The sequence below is a fragment of the Marmota flaviventris genome, chromosome 20 (genome assembly GCF_047511675.1).
Source record: "Marmota flaviventris isolate mMarFla1 chromosome 20, mMarFla1.hap1, whole genome shotgun sequence".
In the NCBI taxonomy this organism is placed as follows: Eukaryota; Metazoa; Chordata; class Mammalia; order Rodentia; family Sciuridae; genus Marmota; species Marmota flaviventris.
In genome coordinates this window covers 4,178,107-4,199,989 of record NC_092517.1, presented here as the reverse complement: position 1 = coordinate 4,199,989, position 21,883 = coordinate 4,178,107, and the positions used below count along the sequence as shown (strand labels likewise).

General features: G+C 48.9%; 1 protein-coding gene across 2 annotated transcripts in view; it reads right to left on the bottom strand.

Moving 5' to 3' along the window:
• Positions 1 to 223: 223 nt before the first annotated feature.
• The window catches only part of Gxylt2 (glucoside xylosyltransferase 2), a 64,183-nt gene continuing 42,523 nt past the window's right edge, over positions 224 to 21,883 (bottom strand). The window contains exons 4-8 of one of the 2 annotated variants that reach the window (XR_011705555.1): positions 17,470 to 17,721; positions 16,187 to 16,310; positions 7,678 to 7,850; positions 1,619 to 4,121; positions 224 to 1,544 (exon numbers count right to left, since the gene is read on the bottom strand). Coding sequence is in view for 1 of the 2 variants with exons in the window: in XM_027931917.3 (XP_027787718.1) it covers positions 3,939 to 4,121; positions 7,678 to 7,850; positions 16,187 to 16,310; positions 17,470 to 17,721 (732 nt within the window). In the remaining variant the exon portion in view is untranslated. Of the gene's footprint in view, positions 4,122 to 7,677; positions 7,851 to 16,186; positions 16,311 to 17,469; positions 17,722 to 21,883 lie in introns of both variants that reach the window. The other variant, XM_027931917.3, reaches the window with a different exon arrangement.

Genomic DNA, 21,883 nt, shown 5'->3' with positions numbered 1-21,883 from the left:
CTCCTGTCTCAGCCTCCTGAGCCACTGGGATTATAGGTATGCACCACCATGCCCAGTTGATAAACTCAGTTTTACACAAACAAACAGAAAAATTGACTCAGCCACTTGCTAAATACTTCTTTACTAGCAGGCTAGACCTAAACATTACTATTTAACTTATAAAATTTTCAGCTTGAAATATTTTAAAGGAAAAAAACACACAGTTCCAAAATAATACCAAAAGCCACGTATTTAAAAGCTTTTAATTTTTAACAGAGATAAAACAGGAGATGGCATTTAAAATGATAAGACAGTAATAAAATCATGATATTCATATTCCTTTTTATTAGCTGTAATAATTCCTTTTCTTTGGAGTATGCTCATTTCTTCACAAACAAAAATTATTTTAAAAATTCATTTCCAACATAAGAAATGCATCCAGGGTGTCCTTGGGAGCTCTGAGCCATGGGACAGTTCTTCACAGACAACACAACCTGTGAACCCAATGGAGCAGAAAGTGCCACCCGTGACTGCCTGTGTGTGCATCCTCTTGAACACTCAAGAGAACGTTTCCAGTTTTGACCTGTGAAAAACAAAAGCCAGGACAAAGCTTGTCTCCGAGCCAGGGAGACCCCGTCAGCTTTCAGTGCTAGCCACGCAACTGTGAAATGACTGGACCCAGGAGCGGACTGTTGGCGGTTCTTCAGTTCATGCCACACAGATGGCGGCTCCTCCTTGCGAAGCCGAAGGGTGGGTGGGTGCTGCGCTGATTTCTTCCGTGGGGTCTAAGGAGTGACTTCGTTCTGCCTGCATAGGGACCCCCAGTCTGGCTCAGCTGCTGAAGGCCGGCTTCTTGTGCTACTCAGATGCTTCCATGATAAACAGAAAGGGAAAAGCAAAGATTGGGAGAGGAATAAGAAAGAAACAGGAGGGGAACAGGACACCCTACAAGAGACTACCTACCCTTTTATTAAATGAAAATCTGAGGGTGTGGACTCCCAATGTATTTCTTAATGCAACACATTTCTGATTTCTAAAAATCATTTTCACTTTGGTTTATCAAACACACGCCATTTATCTTTTATATATAAACATCAGGCAATATTTAGATATGAATCTAGATTTTTTTCTGGGGCATGGTGGCATATGGTTATAATCCCCAGGGGGCTGAGAAGCGGAGGCAGGGGGATCTCAAGTTCAAAGGCAGCCTCGGCAATTTACTGAGGCCCTTTCTCAAAATAAAAAAAATAAAAAAGGGCTGGGAGTGTGGCTCAGTGACAGAGTGCCTGGGTTCCATTCCCAACACCTCAGAAGATACAAGAAGTGAGAAAAGAGGGAGGGCAGGAGAGGAGGGGCCAGGAGGGGAAAGGACAGGCAGGAAGAGAGGAGAGAGCCGCCTGTGGATTCGCGTGGCTTTCAGGGCTGTAACAGACCGCAGATTGCACGTTTTAGACGTCCACCGACTTAAAACTTGTGGCTCTCATATTGAAAGATATTTTCTTTCCAAGGTACTTCCTGGGAGTTACCAAAGTCAGAGAAAGCACCGCCTCATGGTAATATCCTAGCTGTAGAAAACAGCACTTTTAGGTAAAAGGACCTGGAAGAGCAAATTTCCCCCCCAAATTTCCACCAAACTCACCTAAAATTTCAGGAGATAGCGCGGGAATCTGACAGCAGACAAATGCACCAGGTTCTAAGGTGTCGCAGGTTCATCATTCATCACTCTGGAATGTTCTAGAGCTCTATCATTGACCTCTGCTGGCCACTGTACTTACTTGTGTATTCAGTGGGCAGCAACAGCAGAGAGTTGTGAGCGCACCTGGCTCTCATAAAAGTAGGGGTGTCGCTCTGCTCAAAGTCCTACCGCAGACTGCAAGTCTCTGGAACCACCAAAGGAGGGAAAGAACTTCTTTAGGTCTGGGAGCCACCAACAAATCCAGAGCAGCACCTGTGGGTTTACTGGCCAATCTGAACACGCGGAAAGGAAATGGGAATGGAGAGTCCGGATTCGTGTTCACATCCTGCCTCTTTCACTGCAGAGCTGGGAACGTAAGGTGCATTTTCCTTCATCCAAAGACAAGTCCAAGATGGCCACGTATGAGAGGTGCCCAGGACACAGACGGAAGGCCCAACACTGAGATATGAAAAAATGGACGATGTCACTTCTGGTGGTGCATGAGGGGACAAAAGAGCAAAATAAGAGTTCCACATCACAGTGGCAGTTTCCTTAACAGGGAACAAACCAGGCCATCCAACTGGACACCAGGAGAGCCGGGGTGACTGCCTGCTCTTGCAGACTTAAGCTTGTGACAACCACAGTTGTGGCACACACACCAGCAGTGACCGGAATCTGCTCATGTCTTTGAATGCTGAGGTTTTCATCTCTTTTAGGGGAAGACACTCTGCTGATGTGATGTCCTAGGATTCTGATACACAGGACGCCATACTGACATTAATAAAAATCATGCTTTCCATTTTTCTCTTGTGGATTGCTGTCTACGAAGCAAGGGGCTCCATATTTTTATTTCCAAAAAATGTTTCTGTAAAATTGGATGCATCTTACGCAGACCTGTGTGACTTATAGAAAAGCAATTTTATTTGGTACATTCATTTCTTTGTATCATAATTTCCTTATTTACCTAATGGAGATGATGTAGGTCCCCACCAAGTTCATTAGGCTGTGGGAAACTTTAAAGATGTCATTTATGCAAAAGCCATTTGTGATAAAGAAATATGCGAAATGTCCCACTGTCAATACCAACATAGGAGCAACAGGGGGAAAGTCAGTTTCCTGTAGGGAAGAGAATATAGAATTTCCAGTATTGTAGCTTGGTCCTAAGACCTGCTGGGTTTCTTGGTGAACAGCTGGGTAACCCCAGAGGAAAAAAGGAAAAAGAAAATCAGACTTTCTGAGGCTGGTAGTGAGGTAATTTTTTGGCCAATGGAATTAGAACTGTTGGCTTTGATCCCATTAAATCTGAAGTTGGTATTGATTTCCACCACTGCCCAAGAGCAGGAGAGAGGTGCCCACGCCTACTGATGGCTGAAGACACCCAATTGGTTTGTCTCTGAGTAAACACAAAGTCACATCACTTTGCTAACGAGATTCCTGGGTCCGTGCACTTACTGAATTTCCTTCCAGAAATTACTGTTGCATAGACATTTCTCATGATTTAGTCCTCCACAAATGTAAGCAATTTTCTTGAGAAACACCCTCAGATATATGCCTCATCCTTGAACATTGCCCAGTCAGTTGAGATCCGAATGCTTCTTCCAGATACATTCGAGTAAAGTGCTGTAAACATGATCATCTTGTCTGACTTTTTAGTCTCCTACATAAAAATCTCAGCATAGGGGCCACTGTTACTGAGATTACCTGTTGTAAATATGAGTTATAATGAAAAATCAGACGTAGAAAATAAGAAAAAAAGGTTTAAAAAAAGTAGGGTGGTGGGAGGGCTGGAAGGAGGTACATTAAAATGGTGACCATCTTTTCCACTGGTTGGTGGGACGACTAACCTAATGTTGATTTTGGACCCTTTACCTATACTCTAAAGTCTGTTTGTTTGCCTCCTAACTACGGATGACTTTTATAACAAGGGTGAGGGTGCCAATTGCATAGAAGGAGGCTCGGGATCATCAGATGCCACTGAAATGGCCTCACACACTAGCCGAGAATTGAAAGGTTCTGGAAAGTTCCTTTCCACAGCCAGCTGGACCTGCTGGAGCACTGTTACCTGCACAGTAGTAGGGTTTTTGTTTTTGTTTTTAAAGAGATAAATAGGATTTTAGAAAAAATTAAAGGCATGTTCCCTTTTGGGGGCAACTAATTTAGCAAAATGTAATAAGCCTTTTAATACTCAACAGTCATGAAGCACCATTAAAAATATTCACACAGAAAAAGATCTGGGCACTTCCTTGGCCACAGAAGCCTGAGGGCCCGGAACTCGAGGAGACGGTCAGTGCGTGTGGTCAGGGCCCACATGGATGATGACGTGCTTCTCATAAGCTCTCCTCATGGTTTTCTCGATTTGCTTCAGGAAAACTTGTGGGATCCGTCCACAGAGAGTGTGCACCGTCTCCAGGAACTTTAGCTGGAGAGGGTAGTACATGGACTGAAAGAGGTTGTCTTGAAAGGGAAACTGAAAGATGATAAAACAAAGAAGTCTATTTTAGTCACCAAAATGCCATTTAAAATACAAATCATGCTGACTAAAACCGACCCAGGGACTGACTATCAGCGCCAGGGTCCAGGTTTGTGTACTCATAGGCTTAGTGAAAGGAACTGCAGGACCTAAATTCAAATCTGGTCTACTGTGCAACCCCAAGCAATCATTGAACCTGTGGACTGCATGTCTCCATCTCTTAAAAATATACATATATGATTTACTGGGTCCTTAAAGCTCCTAGAATCTGAAGACAACGCCTGTGTCTTAGGACAGAACCCTTTACACACAGTGTGTTCACGCTGAGGAGGGGCAGAACTCAAGTAGGTGCTCGAAATCCACTGTGCCTTATCTACTGAATTCTTATTTTTTGCCTTTGAAGCAATCTTAACCAGCTTCAAGGTATGTGTAGGATGACCTCAGAAAGTCCAGAGTCCAGCAAGGACCGGTGTAATTCACGGCCATCCACTTTACTGTAATAATTCGTATTTCACATCTGAGGGTTTGTTTTTTTGTCCTGGATTTGAACGCTCCTGTTTTCCTATGGGATGTGTCCATGAGCAGTATTTTCCAAAAGAAATCGTACAGACTACTTAGTCACGGGCAAATGTCAAAATTCACCCCACTCTTGTTGAAAGGGAAAAGGCCGCTAGCAGACCCAGACAAAGCTTCATTCTTAGCAAGAACATTTCATGTTCTTGAGAGGAGAGATGGAAGAAAAGAACGGTTAAAGGGCGGGACACTCTTGCCCGACAGCATCGTGTGTGGGCTTCGGTTTCCCAGAACAAGTCTCAGTGCCCTTCAAGTTCATCAGAAATGTTGCTCAAGCATGTTTATCAGAATGCAATTCCTTCCCGGAGGGAGGTGATGACTGACACAGTACAGGAGTGCATGGGCCCAGGTCAGGGCTGGGACACTCTGTTCTTCAGTAGCATTATCTATGCCACTGCTGCACCCTTGAGGTGGGCATGACTCTGCCCCTGTCCATCACCGTGTCCCCAACCAGCAGAACAGCAGGAGGACCTGGAGTCCTCCTGGACTCCTCTTCCCCGCGCCCCTCGGCCCACCCCTCAGCAAGTCCTGAAGCACCAGCTTGACAGTCAGCCAGAGCAAGGCCCTCCCTCTGCATCCCTCCCGCGAGCCCCTGCTGCGGACCCTCCCTGAGTGGTGCAGCCCAGGTACAGAGCGCCTTTGTCTTCCGCTCCCGCGCCCCTCCACCAGGCTGCCTCAGGGGTGTTTCCAAACATAAATCAGAGTCCCCCACCTTCTGGCAGGGCTTCCCATTGCAACGAGGAGTCCAACTCCTCCCTGGTCTTAGAGGCCCAAGGTGACCTGGGACCCTTCTCATTCTGGACATGGTGGCCTCCTCCCAGTCCTTTGGGCACATGGAATTCCTTCCTGCCTGGGGACTCAGCCCCGGTCCTTCTGCTTAGCAGGACCTCCTCTGGGTTCCCATCACCGAGGTCTCCATCTGACCAAGTCCCAGGATTGGCTGAGGTCCCTGCTAGTGGAAGAGTCTGCCCTATTGCTGACAGTTGTCAGGTGGTGTCCTAAAAGCTGAAAACTGTCATCTTGCTGGGTTCTCACGACCTTCTCCTGAGGTGGCTAATCAGCATAATGATCTCCACTGCACAGACAAGGATTCTGAGGCCGGAGGCTGAAAGCACAGCTAAGGATTAGCCACTGGAAAGTGACAGAATAGGAACTTGAGCCTATGTTTCCAGGCCCACGGCCAGGCTCTGACCCCGACCACAGGCACAGCACCATGGCCGGTGGGGAGGGAGGACACTGTTAGGATAGAGTCTGGCCGGGGGCACTCACTCTGCCATTTGGGGTTTTCTGGATTCAAAGGCCTGAGTGAAAATTGTTTTTAGGCCAAACTGAGGAGCGTCACAGAGTGAGTTGGTGGAATTATTTATGAAACTAGATTCTCTGGTCTCTTTCTGACCCCTGAGAAAACAGACGAGATGAGCTGTAACCCAAGGAGCACAACTTCCTGGCCCAGGCCAGGGCTGATGGGCAAGAGAAAGCCGAGAGGCCCTGGCTGCTAGCTGCCTGCTTAGCAAGGCCACTGCGCCCGGCCCTGGACTCAGTGTTTGAATAACTACACGTGAAAACACCCCTGAGTTAGAACAGAGGTTGGATGTAGCTGAGTCGCCTGGCCCTTGGAAGCCAGGCCTGGGGAATGCAGGTGGGCAGTGGCATCGGCCCAGGTGTGTGCCAAGCTCTGGCTGCACGAGGGGCCAGGCCTGGGGCTCCCCTTGGAGTTCTCCGGTGGTGTCAGGTAAAATGCCCTCTCACATGCACACGGTGTGTCGCCATGTCCTGCCGCACTCCTGCCAAGCCTGTTTGTGAAATCCTGGGCCTTTAAGAAGAAGTCTCTAAGAGGCCTGTTAGGGTGGGCAGGCTTTGGGAAGGGGGACTAGAGAGACTATAGACTTTGTGAACTCGCAGTCTCTCTCACAAGTGGTCATCTCTGTGCCAGCCGGGTGGCTCAGGCCTGAGCCTGGTGATTCAGGAGGAAACCATATGAAGTTCAAATTTCAGCACTACTGAATGATCTCATCGGGATGTGGGGACAGCCATTCACCTGTTCACTCTCTGGCTGCTTTGGTGCCACAGCAGCACAGGTGACTTTTTTTTTTTTTAAGGTACTGAGGATTGTACCACTTTTACTTTGAAACAGGATCTTGCTAATGATCTTGCTAAGTTGCCTAGGCTGGCCTCCAACTTGTGGTCCTCCTTCCTCAGCCTCCTGAGTAGCAGGGATCACAGGCGTGAGCCACCCCTTCGGCTCTGCAGTGGTCAGGCCTCCGCCCTGGGCCATCCATGCAAACACTCAAACCATGGAGGCCACCTTACCAGGGGCGGTGGCTCTGCCACTTCTCTCCACGTTGGCTCCGTGCCTTTCCACTCTGACCTGCTTCTCCTTTCCTCCCTCCATCCCTGGCTCGTGGGTCCACGAGGTGTAAAAGCCTCTGTCTGGGGCTCCCTGGCAGTGGGAAGGCTCCTGCCACCTCTGTGGCACCCCCCGACCCCGGCCCTGGGCCCTTTGGTGGGAAATGACAAGCCCTCTCGCACTGTTGCAGGTGGGTGAACACGGGCCTGCTGCCACCTCCCTTCAGCTCTTTGTCCTAACCGTCCCCCTGGGCTCCCGACTGCTCCAGGGCTTAGAGCTGGCAGACAGGAAACACTGGACTGGAACCGGGTAGTGCCATCTTATTTCTCCTGGGTCGTCTCTACCCTATCCTGGGACCCCTCCCAGGGCAAAGGGCACAGGAGTTCTCTTTTGATATGAGACTTCCTCCCAAAGTGAATTTAAGTCAGAAAGGATGAGAGACTTAGGTGGAAATATCAAGTCAGGAGCAGACGCAGTTATGGTCCTGGGGACAAGGGGATTTGGTGATGTGGTGGCTGGGGGGCGGGGGGAACTGGTGAAACCCCAGGCTCTGGGAATATCTGCACTGCGAAGGGCCTGGCGACCACAGCGCCCCAGGCGGCGTGCGCACGCGGGCTCAGCAGTGCCACTTACGTCCCGCATGGCCTCGTAGAGCGCCTTGAAGGTGGGCTGCTTGTCGTCGTGGTAGACGCCCCGGTTGCCGTGCAGGACCGACACGCCCTCGCGCTCAGCCTCTCGGCAGTTGCTCCCGTACATGCAGTGATCCGGCCGGTAGTTCCACTGGCAGGGGAACAGGTAGAGGCGCTCTGCGGAGACAGGGGCAAGCCACCGGCTCAGGCCCGCCGGTCAGCCGGCGCCATTTCAACAGGCACGAGGGCGACTGCGACTCAGACCACATTTCAGCAAACCTGACAACATCCTGAGATCATGAACTGAAGTCACACCCACTGACGACGATAAGAGTTTCATCCAAAACAAAGGAAGTCAAGTCAGGGCACCAGACAGCCTGGCCCAAGTCCCAGTCACCCATGTCCTTGAACTCCGCATCTGCAGAGTGGAAATAGCAGGGCTTCCCTCTGATTTTTTTTCTTTTCTCTGTACCAGGGATTGAACTCAGGGGCTCTGGACCACTGAGCCACCTCCCCAGCCCTATTCTGTATTTTATTTAGAGACAGGGTCTCACTGAGTGGCTTAGTGCCTCGATTTTGCCGAGGCTGGCTTTCAACTCGAGATTCTCCTGTCTCAGCCTCCCGTAATCCCATGCCTGAGATTACAGGCATGAGTCACCGTGCCCAGCAGTTTATCCCTCTGATTTTGACAACTGAATTTTTTTAAATACATGGAAAATGTTTAGCAGAGGGTCAAGCACACAGCAGTACTCAGTACTGTTGGCAGCTTGATCAACTCATTTCTGGGGGTGGTGCTGGGGTTAGAACAGGGCCGCATGCTTACTCAGCAGGTGCTCTTCCCCTGAGCTCCATTCCCAGCCCTAGAACCAACTCCTAGGAAAGATTTTGTGAAATGGACAGACCCACTCTGGATGGAGGCCGGGATTCCTCTTTAGATGAAGCCCTTCCCCAGGACGAGCATGTGCACCATCTCTGTGTGTGCACATGTGTGTGAGTGTGCATCTCCAAAGCCTCCCCCAGGACGAGCATGTGCACAGTGCTCTGTGTGTGCACACGTGTGTGAGTGTGCATCTCTGAAGCATGCTGGTTCACCTTTGGAAGACTCTTCCCCAACAGGGTCTTGCCACCATTAGGTACGGGGAGGCTGCTACTGGCATCTGCTCGGGTGCTCTAAGCATCCTATAGGGGACAGGGATGCTGTCATGTCCTACAGTGAACACGAGAGCCCCCACAAGAGCTGGAGTGCCGACACTGAGACTGCCCCTCTAATCCTACTGGACACGGAAGACTCCCCCTTGCTGACTGCAGTTACTATGCGAATGGCAGTAAGTTCCTGAGCCTGAGCTGCCAGCTCCCGGGCCTGAGGCCTGTCAGGCTGAGGCCCGAGCAGTAGGATCAGATCACAGCTCTCTGCAAAGGCATCGCTGAGGGTGAGGAGGGCCCTGTGAGCCCAAGGAAGGGCTACAGCCAATCAACCCTGGTGGACGTGCTTCTTCCCGGGCCGATGGCCTCCCTCCTCACGGAGAGGACCACCTTTAAGAGGCACGGTGGTGCACGCTTGTGATCCCAGTGGCTTGGGAGGCTGAGGCAGGAGGGTCAAAGTCAGCCTTAGCAACTTAGCGAGGCCCTAAGCAACTCAGTGAGACCCTGTCTCTAAATAAAATACAAAATAGGGCTGAGATGTGGCTCAGTGGTGGAGTGCCCCTGAGTTCCATCCCCAGGACCCACCCCCCAAAAACAGGTTACTTACAGAAGGCTCCAGTATGGACACCAGAGAACCAAGGACCAGCAACCCCCTGCCTCATGCAGACCATGTATATTTCTGCAGCTTGGTGTTTGACTGGCCAGAGGCATCAGGACCCTCCCAAACGCCTCATGGCACACAGCACCCGCTCTCCTCTTCCCGGAGCACCCCATTCCCCCTCGCTTGTCCCCCCCTTACCCCCACACTGCAGGTTCACAGTCCGCGAGTGTGGTGGCCGCCTTCAAGTCACAATCCCTAGATCTGAGCCCACATCTCTGTCCCCTGTGGGGCCTTTCTGCGTTTACTGCAAGGCTGGATGTGAGGACCGGAGGGACGAGAAGCCCAGCGGTGCCCAGCGACTTCCTCCGTGACTCGATGGTCTGCATCAGCCACACAGGACACCTGCGTGGGCATTTGAATCGAACCTGCTGAGGTTCCCAGCTTCACGGATCGGTCTAGAACCCATCTCTGCTTTTATCAATCCATTGACTGAATCAATAACATCTGCTGAGTGCCCGCTGTGCATGCTGGGAACAAAGCAGGTCCTGGGCAAGTCCAGCCCTGCCTTCTGGGAGCTTAGCACTGGCGAGGCTTTCGCTTCTGGCAAGCGCCTTAGGACCTCGTGCACAAGGACACCTTTCTCCCACAGTGGCCTCTGTAGAGGCCTGGACCCAGTAAGGGGCGCTACGTGGCAGGAAGTAGAAATGGCCACGGCTTGGGAGTCGGACAGATGTTGGTTCAAATTGGCTTCTACCCCCTGCTGGCTCTCTAACCTTGGTGTTATTGAGACACTTGGCCTCAGTTGAGGCCTGAATCCCCCCTGTTGGCTGTGACCTGACAGCAGAGCGGCTGGGAACCGGCTCTGCACTCAACCTCTGCAGGGTTGGAACACAGGGCTCCACCACTGGTGGAGTCAATCCAAACACGCCACATGGCCTTTCCGTGCTTCAGTTTCATCCTCTGTAAAGTGGGGAGAAGCACAGACACCACCTGATGGGAGGTGGAGGGTGTTAGACGCATGCTGGGAATAGGGGCTGGCACTAAGAAGCAGAACACAAGCAGCGACACTACCTGTCACCACCGTCAGCGTCACGGTGAGGTGGTGGGCGTTAGGTTACTAGAAGGGGAAACCAGAGTACTTCAACTGAACGAGCCAGGACTACTTTCGAACAGAGTCCACCTGTGATAAATACCTATTCCAATTGCTCCTGGACACGCAGGTGGCCAGTCATTCTTAACATTTTATAGGTCGCAGATCTGTCTGAGAATCCAATGAAAGCTGTACACCCTGACTTTGGAAAAATACAACTGGGAACGTATATAGGCTCACAAAGAACATTTGCTTACAAGTTCAGGGATTTATAAATCTCATAAAGACCAGCTAAGAATCTCAGCTGTAGGATCTCAAATAGGAAACAGGATTCCAGACAGAATTCAATTCGCATCTTCACACCCTGCAGAATCTCCCAGAACAACGCAAAACATACTGAGCGCACAGTCCACGCCGGCTTTGTTCTGTGCTCTGCTGTGGGGAACCAGGTTGGTGCGTGATAAGGGGCTGCTCCTGCCCCTGGGGCTTTGTGCTCTTGGAGATGGTGCACAGTAGGAGCGAGATGAATGGTGCTTTCAGTAGTCCTGGAGGGAGAGCTCATCCCCAGGAGGTGAGGTAAGGATGGAATTCTCACAGCCAGCAACAGAGACTTGGAAGAACAGTCGAAGAGGACAAGATGGAGGGACAATGCTTGAAAATCAGGGAGTGTGTGTATATTTGCAGTACTGGCCATTGAACCCAGGGACTCACCAATGCTAGGCAAGTGTGCTACCACTGAGCTGCATCTCCAGGTCTTTTACTTTTGAGACAGGGTTTCGCTAAGTTGCTGAGTCTCACCTCAAACTTGCAATCCTCCTCCCTTAGCCTCCCAGGTAGCTGGGACTACAGGTGTGTGCCACCACACCCAGCTCAGACTGTGTTTTAGAAAAGACAAATGATCTTAGTTTTCCTGGGGTAAAGGTGAGCTCTTCAAATGGAGCAGGCAAAAGGAAAAAAGTTGTCTCAGGAATACATTGCCCTGTGCCATTCCCAACAGCCAAGTGGAACCAGCCCAGATGTCCGTCAACGGAAGAATGGATGAGGAAAATGTGGGATAGATACCCAATGGAGTTTTACTCAGCCACAAAGAAGAATGAAACTATGACATTTGCCAGCAAATGAATGGAACTGGACAACATCATGCGAAGGGAAATAAGCCAGACCCAGGAAGTCAAGGGTTGATGAACGTTTTGCCACAGACATGGAAGCTATAGAGGCGGGCAGAGAGAAAGGATAAAGAAAGACGTCTCAGGGAAACAGAAGGGAGACAGATAGAGCCCAAGAAGGGACGGAGAGGAGGGGAGAGGGGAAGGTCTGGGAAGGACGTGCAACAGGGGCCACTTCATGCTTTGCATATAACCCTTCCTGTTACATAGTTGGGGCAAAATCTACCAAATTATGCTATATCTATGTACAAATGAACCACAATGAATGCAGCCTTTATATATAATTATAATTCATATATGAATATATATAAATAAAATTATAATGCTAATTAAATACCAATAAAAATAGGATCAGTAGACTAGAGCAAGCAGGGCATGACATTGATGAAATCATGTTACCTGAAGGTACAAATGTGACGTCATGCACCCCCTAAGATGTATGATTATAATGTACCAATAAAAATCACTTTGAAAAAAGTAATTTTGCTCTGGCCTAAAATATTCAAAACATAGAAACCTAGGTAAGGAGGCAAGTAATTAACTTCCATTCTAGTTTGTGAAGCAAAAGAGAATGAGTTTGTTCTTTCGAGAGGAGAGGAGGAAGCTCATCCAGTGGAGGTGGCGCTGATGCAGGCAGGAAGGAGGGCAGCTCCGGCCATCTGGGCTGGGGACTGAGCAGTGCAGGTGAACCAGCCTTGGCTACTGTTTTGCTCTTGGGCTCCAGAGTTAAGCTCACAGGAGACGGCCCGACTGGTTTAGCAGGAGCCACAGGGAGGGCAGGGCACGAGGACTGCATGCAGTGGCAGAAGAGAAATTCCTCTCAAGTCACTAGAAACAGAGGGAAATCCATTGTGGCAGTTAAGGGTGACAGATGTGTCCTTTATTTACAGCTCCACCTTGCAGGGGTTACACTGTGAGATCCCCATTTTGTCGGGGACGGAAAGACAGAGGGGGCTAAGGCAGTGTCATGGAGAGGGCTGAGGGCGGAACCCCCTGCAGATCAGCTAGCCAACCCCGGAGTGCACTAGGGTAGTTACTTAGCACATGATCAATAACCTGCTCTGAAATGGGTCTATTGTAGGCCTGGTTCTCAGGGCTGTCAAAGTCTGATGTTTAAAACAGACAGCTCAGGTGGACTTACTCACTGCTGAAGGAATAACACCACGCATGACTTTAAAATCCCAGACCCCCAAAAGCTCCAACCTCTGTCACATACCAAAAGTCCTTTCAAAGCCAACCTATCTGGAGCCCTTGGTCTTTGTATCTCTCTCTCAGTTTTATGTGAAGAAGCTCGTGAACTTCTGTGCGCGTGAGACCCTGGGCTCCCAGGCCCACACTGGCCTCCAGGGCTCAGCCAGGGCAAAGCCCTGTGGGTCGGCTGCTCCTCACATTCCGGTTCCTTTCTGTTCACACCCGACCCCTTCTACCTCATGGCAACATGGTCACTGAGAGCCACCGTGCCAACAGGCCAGGCTGCTGGCTGCACTGTCCCAGCGTTCATTTTTGTGAAGCCCTTTCCTGGAACTCAGCTCTTGCTGGGAGCCATTAGCCAAGTAGGTATGACAATTTCCTTGCCAGCGTACCCCATGTTGCAGTGACATTGAATGTAGGTGACCTTGCTCAAGGACCAAGGCGGATTAGGGTGTTCCCGGTTTAAGATAATCGGGTTTAGGGCGTTCCCGGTTTAGGTTCCAGGTTTAAGGTTTAAGATTATTCCTGCTGGGAATAGGGCGTATCCTGCTGCCTGAGTTCCCCTTGAGTTCTCACGGGATTCAGACAGTATTCTTTGGGAGATAGAAGCCCAGTGGAGGTGGATTTGGGCAGAGAACGTGAATTTCCCCAGAACGTGATTGTAGACGGCTGGTGTGAGTTCGGGAATAAAGAGTTGCTGTTTGAATCTACAAGCTGTGTGGTGGCTCGTGATTGTGTGCCCAGCCAGACTGCGGCAAGCTCTCCCAGTCTCCTCTTTTCTTCTAGAATGCACCTTCTTCCAAGAAGACATTTCTTATTATGCAATCTAGGGGGTCCTCGCGCTTCCAGCCCAGCGGCCTCTCCTTAGCGCCTCATTTGTTCCTTCATGTCACCATCAGATCTCAGTGGTTCCGAAGGACAGGGGACTCTTTGGGAGTCTTCTTCTCTCAGTAACAGGCAAGTTCCATGACAGCAGGACCTGCGCTTCTGCTCTCTGAAGCACCTACCCAGTGGCGGGAGCCCAGTAGGTTCTCAAAAAATAACCCTGGATGAATGAATGAGGTGGAGCTTGTGCCTTGTCCGCCACACGATGGCTGTCCTTCCTCCTGCTTCTCTCCTGTTCCTGGTTGTGCCCTCTTTCCCTCCATTGGCCCTGCCCCTCCCCTCCTTTCTCTCAATTCCATTAATTCAACCCCAACTCTGAAGACCAACTTCCCTGAAGGTGCTGAGCCTCTCACCAGGAAGGACAGAAAGTGGACACCACCCCTTGTCACAGACCTGGCACCTCCCACTCTTCTCTCGTGCTCTGTCTCAGGGCTCGTGAACTTCCCAGACGCCCCACACTGGGTTTCCCTGAACGGTCCTGCTGTGAAGCCATCGGCTGTGTCAACTCCAGAGTGTGGCCCTCACTGCCACCTGATGCTGGCTGCTTCTGGGGACTGCACATCCATCCTGGCAGGAGGAGAGCAAGGCTTAAATAAGGCCACTGGGGAGAGCTGTCCCCGTGACGATGGCCCCTTCTGCCTCCCTCGGGTCGTGCACTCAGCTCACGTCAGCGTCTGACGGTCACAGGGTGCCCGCCCTTCTGCCCCCTTTGGCAGAGCTCTCCTGCTGCCCCTCTGGCTGGGTGCTCCACCTAGTCATCTGTACCTGGTTGGGGTCATTTTCTTCCCTGACCACAGCCCACTTTTCTAGAAATGGCCCTGGAAGAAGAAGCAGAGCTAAGTGGTCACATTGACAGGGAAATGTCACATGGATGCATGGCTGGTCCTATTGACTGGACTGAGGGGGTCTTCATAGCCAAGCGAGGTCAGTGTCTGTCTGTCTGTCTGTCTGGAATTGGAAACATAAGCCATCATTTTAGCTAGTGGACTCCTATGATCGTGCTGACCTGGCCACCAAAATGGGCCTTGGGCAAACCAAGGTGTGGGGGAGACAGCAAGCAGCCAGACAGGCAGGGGGAGAGTCCAAGACGGCAGAGCCCACAGGCCTTCCTGCAGCCATCCCATGGAGCTTGTGTGGCCTGACCCACCTGTCGTGAGAGCCCCCAGATTTACTGTCTCCCCCTCGCTTAGCCTGCCTCCGTGCGGTCAGCTCCGTATCTCTTTCTAGAGAGTTCTCTTTGGGCTCATGTCAGATTTTCAGACTCCACAGAACTCTGCTCCTGACTTAAACTCCCCTGTCAGGGTGTGAGCTCAGTCTTCCTCCCTGGAAGGAGCCGCCCGCCCCAGGGTCCTGTGGGAGGAGCCACCTGCAGGGCCCCATGGGCTTGGGCCGACTCCTCTTGAGCCAGTTTATTACCCAGCATTGCAATTACATCCCCACAGCCTTTTACTATCTAATTATAGCAAGAGTTCTAAAACATTTTTACCTAATGAGTTTCAAACACATTTTAGAAAGCCGTGTCACTGGCTACAGGAGACGCTAATAACAATGGCACTCTAGGTGGACCATGGGTTGATGTGGCTGCTTCATCCACAGCAACCCAAGCGACCGGCACATGAATGTGTATTTCCAGAGTCGCAGCCCACACAGCCTCCCTCTCTCCTTCCTAGGGGTAAAGGCGACACATCCTGTTTTCAAATGTCGTTGGTCCGGGTCACACACGGTGCTCACAGACCATGTAAATGGAGGGAAACGGACAGTGGGAGGGACATTGCTGGATTCCAGTTAGAGGCTCCGGGGTGGAGTGTGAAACAAGATCAAAGTCGGCCAACAAGGAACAGGCAGTGCACCCAGTGGGGATCTAAAACTTGGTGACTTACTTCACCTGCCTGGAACCAGGATTCGGAAGCAGCTTCAAAATCACTTTATGATATTTTTACTCAGGGGATCTAGGTACGAGTAGGGAAGCCATTAAACTCATTTACTCACCAATCTCGTCCTCAAATAGTCTGCAATGGGCTATGAGGGTTTCTGGGAAGGCAACCGTGAGGACCCTTTGGATGCCTCAGTAGAGGAAGGTGGGCAGCGAGTTTATGTCACGTACTTGTAGCCACACATGGGCATACACCCCACTGCCATTTCGACCTGTGCATCTTATCTGACTGACTTCTTGGAAGAGTGGTGACGCAGAGTCGCAAAGACAGTCCCTCAAAACGGAGGCCCGTGCTGGAGACCTCAACATCTGGTCTTTTGTGATGGAGCTGAGGTTCCTCTTCCACCGGACACCCAGGGGGCAGATGGAAGGGCAGGAGCAGGGGACACAGCCCCTCTGCCCCACTCGGGCCCAGTCAATAGCAGCCAGACCCGGGGTGTCTCTGTGGCGCCAGGTGGGCGTCCCTCCTCTCCCCACACACGACCTTTGTGAACGAGGACCTACCTGGGTTGAAGTAAAAGATGATATTTAACAAGTCCTGGTCCCCCCACGTGATGGCGTTCCTGTACGCCTGGTACAGCGGGTACAGCATGTCCTCCCAAGCCAGGCCTGTCGGAGTCATGCTGTTCTGGAAGAGAGGACACCATCAGAGCAGCTGAGGCGAAGCCAGGGGACCGTGTCCACTGAGAAGCAGGGGAGGGACTGCTTTTCTTTCCCTCTCAGGACAAAGCACAGAGGGCTGCTGCTAGCCTCAGGCCTGGGACAAAGCAAAATCAGGGCCGCAGGGTGTAGGCTTCCTGGTGGACACACGGATGCCGACTGACCTGGAGCTGGACGGCGGACCTGCCGCTTCTATTCTGAAACCCATGCCTGACACTGAACCTATCTCTTAGGCTTATTTCTCATCTCTGAAGTACAGAAGCAAAACACAGATAGCAAAATTGTAGTATCTTAAACGATTATTGACTCTTAAATGTGACATATTATATATTCAGTTAGTACATAGAGATAAAAATTCAAAAAGTAAGAATATTTCTTTCACTCTCCTCCTCCAAATCTCATTCCCAGTTTCCCCAGAAGCATCCACAATGAACAGTTAACAGTCTAGGTGTTCTGGAAACTTCTAAGCCATCAACATGAGCACACTACAGTGCCATGATACACTTGCTACATGTAGGTTTTTCTCACTTGGTTCTTTTTAGAGATCTTATTTGTCTCACTTATACACTAATCTATCCTTTTTAAATGTTTTTCAGGGCTGGGGACCAGTCACAGAGCCTTGTGCAGTCTAGGCCAGGGCCCTACCACCACCGCTGAGCTCTACGCCAGCCATAATTAACTTTCTTTTTAATCTGAGGATAATTGTTTTTACTGGTTCTTTTTTCTGATTTATTTAGGTGGTTTCCAGTTCTCTCCTAGGATAAAATATGAGACCACAAACACCCCTGCATCACCATCTCTGCATACTCCTGTCAACATGTGGCTAGAGTGATCCCCAAATTTTTTTGCATGGCTTTGGAAGCCTTGGATATGCAGAGTTCAGAAGTGCCACAGCTTATCCCTGGGCGGGAACTGTAAAAGCGACACATTCCCTAGCCATCTGGGCTTTCCCCAAATAAACAAATACCCTATAACTTTCCAGATTAAACCCTTTCCTCTAGGGACGTCCATCGTCCATCCGCACCTGCAGGCCACCTGCCACATTCCCTGAATCAGCGCATGGACGACCCAGGCATGTCACGATTGACAACTCCCAATCTGTAAAAGAAATTCCAAAGCACTCTTACCTTGAACTGGGTACTTCTTATCCGAGTTAGATTCATCAGCATGACCCCTGAATTAACTCCCGCAGAGCCATAGAAAGGGTGGCGAGCAAAGCGGCTATACCAGCCGATCTTGGGGATTTCATGCTCTGGGGCCATGGCTGCCAGCTGGGTGGAGTTGAACTGCCGCAGAAGCTTCCAGATGTCATCGACAGGTCTCAGAAAGAGGACGTCAGTGTCCACATAGAGAAGCGAGTCCACATCCTTTAAAATCACCTTTGGGTGGAAGGGGGACAAAACAAAAACCATCATAAAGGAAGTGGCCTGATAAGAAGAGTGTCACCAATGTTCACTGCAAAGTGCTGAATTCGAGAAAAGGCACCAAGCTAGCTCCTGTCCTCCCTTCTCTTTTGATGGGAGGGATAAGTGTCAATCAAGGAGGAGGCTTAAGGTGATTCTTGATCTAGACTGGCCCAATTCTAGGACCTCAGATCATATCTGATAAAGGCTGAACGTCCCAAGGGTTGTAAACATGAGCAGCTTACTGAGGTTCTCTTACTGAGGTTCTCTTACTGAGGTTCTCTTACTGAGGTTCTCTTACTGAGGTTTCTCAGTTTTTCCCTGGAACAGTCAAACATTGGAAAACTTTTTTTTTTCTTTAGTTGTAGGTGGACACAATACCTTTATTTCACTTATTTATTTTTATGTGGTGCTGAGGATCAAACCCAGGGCCTTGCATGTGCTAGGCGAGCGCTCTACCTCTGAGCCTCAGCCCCAGCCCCCAGGCATTAGAAAACTTGAAGTGGACAACCCATAAACGAGTTTCTGCAAGTTTTTATACAGGTCTGTCTCTGGCTCCATTTCTTCTATGTTGATGGATGCGGCGCTGCACCTTTTAAAATACATTTTTAGCTAGGATTTGGACTTAGGAATAGGTAAAAGAAGTCATTGGCCAGCTTTGTTGGTAGATTAGGGCCTGGCAAACTTTTTCCTGTAAAGGCCAAACAGTAAGTATTTTAGTCTCAACTCTGCCGCTGGAGCAGGTGGGCAACACTGACCACATGTCGAGGAACGTGAGTGGCTGTGTTCCAATAAATTTCACCTGGGGACACTGAGACTTGAATTTTATATCATCTTTAGATGTTGCAAAATATTCTTTTGAGTATCCATTTTCATCCACTTGACATGTAAAAGCCCTTCTCTGCTCATGGCCTGGAGTTCGATGATGAGATTGTCGCAGGTAGTTCAAGTCAGCCTCCCTGGGTGTGTTCTTGTGAGCCAATTGCTTAGTTTCCAGAGATTCCCCCTGAGGTTCCAGACTTCAAAGTCTTAGTTAGTGACCAGGCATTTGCCCTTTTTGTCCCCCAAACCTAGGAGTAGTTTAACCCCAGAAAGAACTGAATCTTCTAGGATCCTGGGCCTCACTTCATCCTAACCCCATAACAACACATGTTGCAAACTAAATGCTTGTATTACCCCCGGATTCACATGCTGAGGCCCTGACCTCAAACGTGGCAGCATTTGGCGATGGGACTTCAGACAGTCATGAATTTTAGTCCATTCACGAGGGTGGGGCTGACATGATGGTATTGGCACCCTTATGAGAACATGCAACAGAGAACCTGCGTCTCTCTACCAATTGAGGACAAAAGGTGAGGTAGCCATCTGTGAGCTGGGATAATCCTTTCCCCAACCCAACACTTCTGGCACCCTACTCTCAGACTTTCTGCCTCCAGAATGGTAGAGAAATAAATTTCTGTTGTCAAATCACCCAGTCCGGGGTGGGGGGCGGGGTACTGAGGATTAAACGTATGCTAGGCAAGCACTCTACCACACAGCTATGTGGCCAGTCCTTTTTATGTCACTTTGAGACAGGGTCTTGCTAAGTTTCCCAGGCTGGTCTCCAACTTCGGATCCTCCTGCCTTAGCGTCATGAGTCGCTGGGATTATGGAATACTGCTCCTGGCCAGTCTGCTATATCTTATTATGGCAAGCTAAGCAGGCCAAGATGATACTTCATTGGGATTTCCAATATGGAAAATGGATGAGTGCAGATACTGTATGATACAGGTATCATAGGACTTTCAGACTTGAGTAATTTCAAAGTCTACATGATTAGCCACTGGATTTATCTTTCATCAATTAAAGAAATGAATTTTACAAATCAATAAAATGATACTAAAAATAATGATCATCCACATTTCATAAATGAAAATTATCTTAATAGCTATATTAACAACTTGAAGATCCATTCGGATATAGGATAAATTCTGTAAATTGAATACACATATCTTTTAAAAAATCTGCCACGTTCTCTTATTTTTTTTTCTTGTTTTTCCATGGAAAGGTAAAATCCTTGCTGACTTGCTGACTTTTTTTTTTTTTTTAGTTATAATTCCAGAGTACTGTGGAGGAAGGGCAAATTATCTATGAAAGTATTAATAAATAACTTATATTTTCTTTTTGTGGTACTGGGGACAAACCAAGGATCTCATGCATGTTGGCAAGTGCTCTATCACTGAGCTTCATGCCCAACCATAAATACATGTTATTTATACATATAATTATGTATAATATATGATAATTACATATCATATGTAAATGCAATTACGATGTCTTGCATACCTAAGGGCTCACTCTCCTGTCCACCTTATTTCTTGGTGAAGGATCCAAAATGTGCCTTCCAAAGACATGAAGAATTGTTGGGCTGAAGACAACCAAGGCACAGGGAACTCTCTGCACCCTCCCCTCCCCTCTCAGCCGGTGTGCCTAGAAACAGGACAGAGATTTACAAAAAGAACTGGTCTTTCTATCTTCCCCCTCCTTTTTCTGCCTAAAGAGAGGATGTAGTGGGGCATGCATATAACCCCGGAGACTCTGGAGGCTGAGGCAGGAGGATCACAAGTTCATGGGCAGCTTCAGCAACTTAGTAAGGCCTTGTCTCAAAATAAAAAATAAAAAGGGCTGGGATGTAGCTCAGTGATTAAGTGGTTCAGTCCCTGGTACCTGCCCCCACCAAAAAAAGATGTGGATAAGAATTCTGTTTCACCCCCTTACCAGCTCAAAGTGCACGGGATCTGAGGGTGGACTTTACTCCCTAGGTGTCTCCCACGTACTGCCCTGCCCATGGCACATCTCTGAATTTCACTGCTCTTTAAGGGGTGTGCTAGATGAGGCAGACACCTAGGCCTGAACCTTGAGCTACTTCCTCCCAAGTCATGGAGCTGCACGGGTTCTAAACTTGCTTCTCCGGGTAGCTGTCATTTGTCACAGGGGTGTGCCCCAACTACACACTATGAGCATGGGTGTGTGGGGGTGGGGGAGGATTACATTTTCTCCCCTTCACTGGGAAGGAAATTTAAGCACAGAAAAGTGTTCTGTCCAGTTCATGTATCAAATAATTTCACTGACTGCTGGATTTTAGAAAAGAAAAAGCCCCACAAACTCCATTTCCCACAGGTTACAGCAAAATGAAGTCATTTTCCAGAACGTGTTTAAGGGAACAAGAGAACTCATGATATTTAAAAAAAAAAAAAAAAAAAAAAAAAGCTAATTCTGAACTAAAGAATTAGAAGAGAAGAGAAAGCTATTTTAACCCTAGTGAGACAGTATAAATTTCTCCTGAAGGCCAATTACCTAGTAAGGCCTGAATAAAAGCATATAATACTAATGCTTTAATCAATCAAGGGCTGTGCAGAAATATACACAACAAGTTCAAGCTCACTGACTCGATTATTTGAATATTCACTTGCCCCCTCACCCAAGGCATAGTCAGAGACTTAATTAGGAAAGCAGACACATTCAGGGAGCATTGGCCATCTCAAGAGTGAAAAGCAGCAACCTCTTTGGTCTCAGGTGGTTGTTACTCTTAATACTTCCTCCAATAGAATAAATGAGATTACCACCTCACATCCAAACCAAAGGGAAGAAGATGGAACGTGAAGAAGGTCCGGAACAGGAAAACTTAAAAGATAGGAAGCATGGGGTATTACAACATGAGATAACAAGGTCACAGGCAAGGCGTTTACTCAGGAGGGAAAAACCTATCAGTCTGCATCAGAAATTAAGGAAATCAGAACAATTTAGAACAGGTTTTTGTTTTATTTTGTTTTTGGCACAGGGGCATTCTACCACTAAGCTACACCCCCAGCCCTTTTTTAAACTTTTTAAATTTTGAGACAGGGTCTTGCTAAGTTGCTTATGGCTTTGCTAAGTTGCTGAGGCTGGCCTCGAACCACTGATTTCTTGCTTCAGCCTCCCAAGTCTCTGGGATTATCGGGGTACACCACCATTCCTGGCAGGTAAAATTTTTATTTATCCAACATCTTATTATTTTACATATGAATTGATTCCTTCTTTTTTTTTTTTATTATGAGCAACGCTACAATGGGATTTTCTTCAGGGAAATTTTACACTCAGGTGTGTCTGAAATGCATTA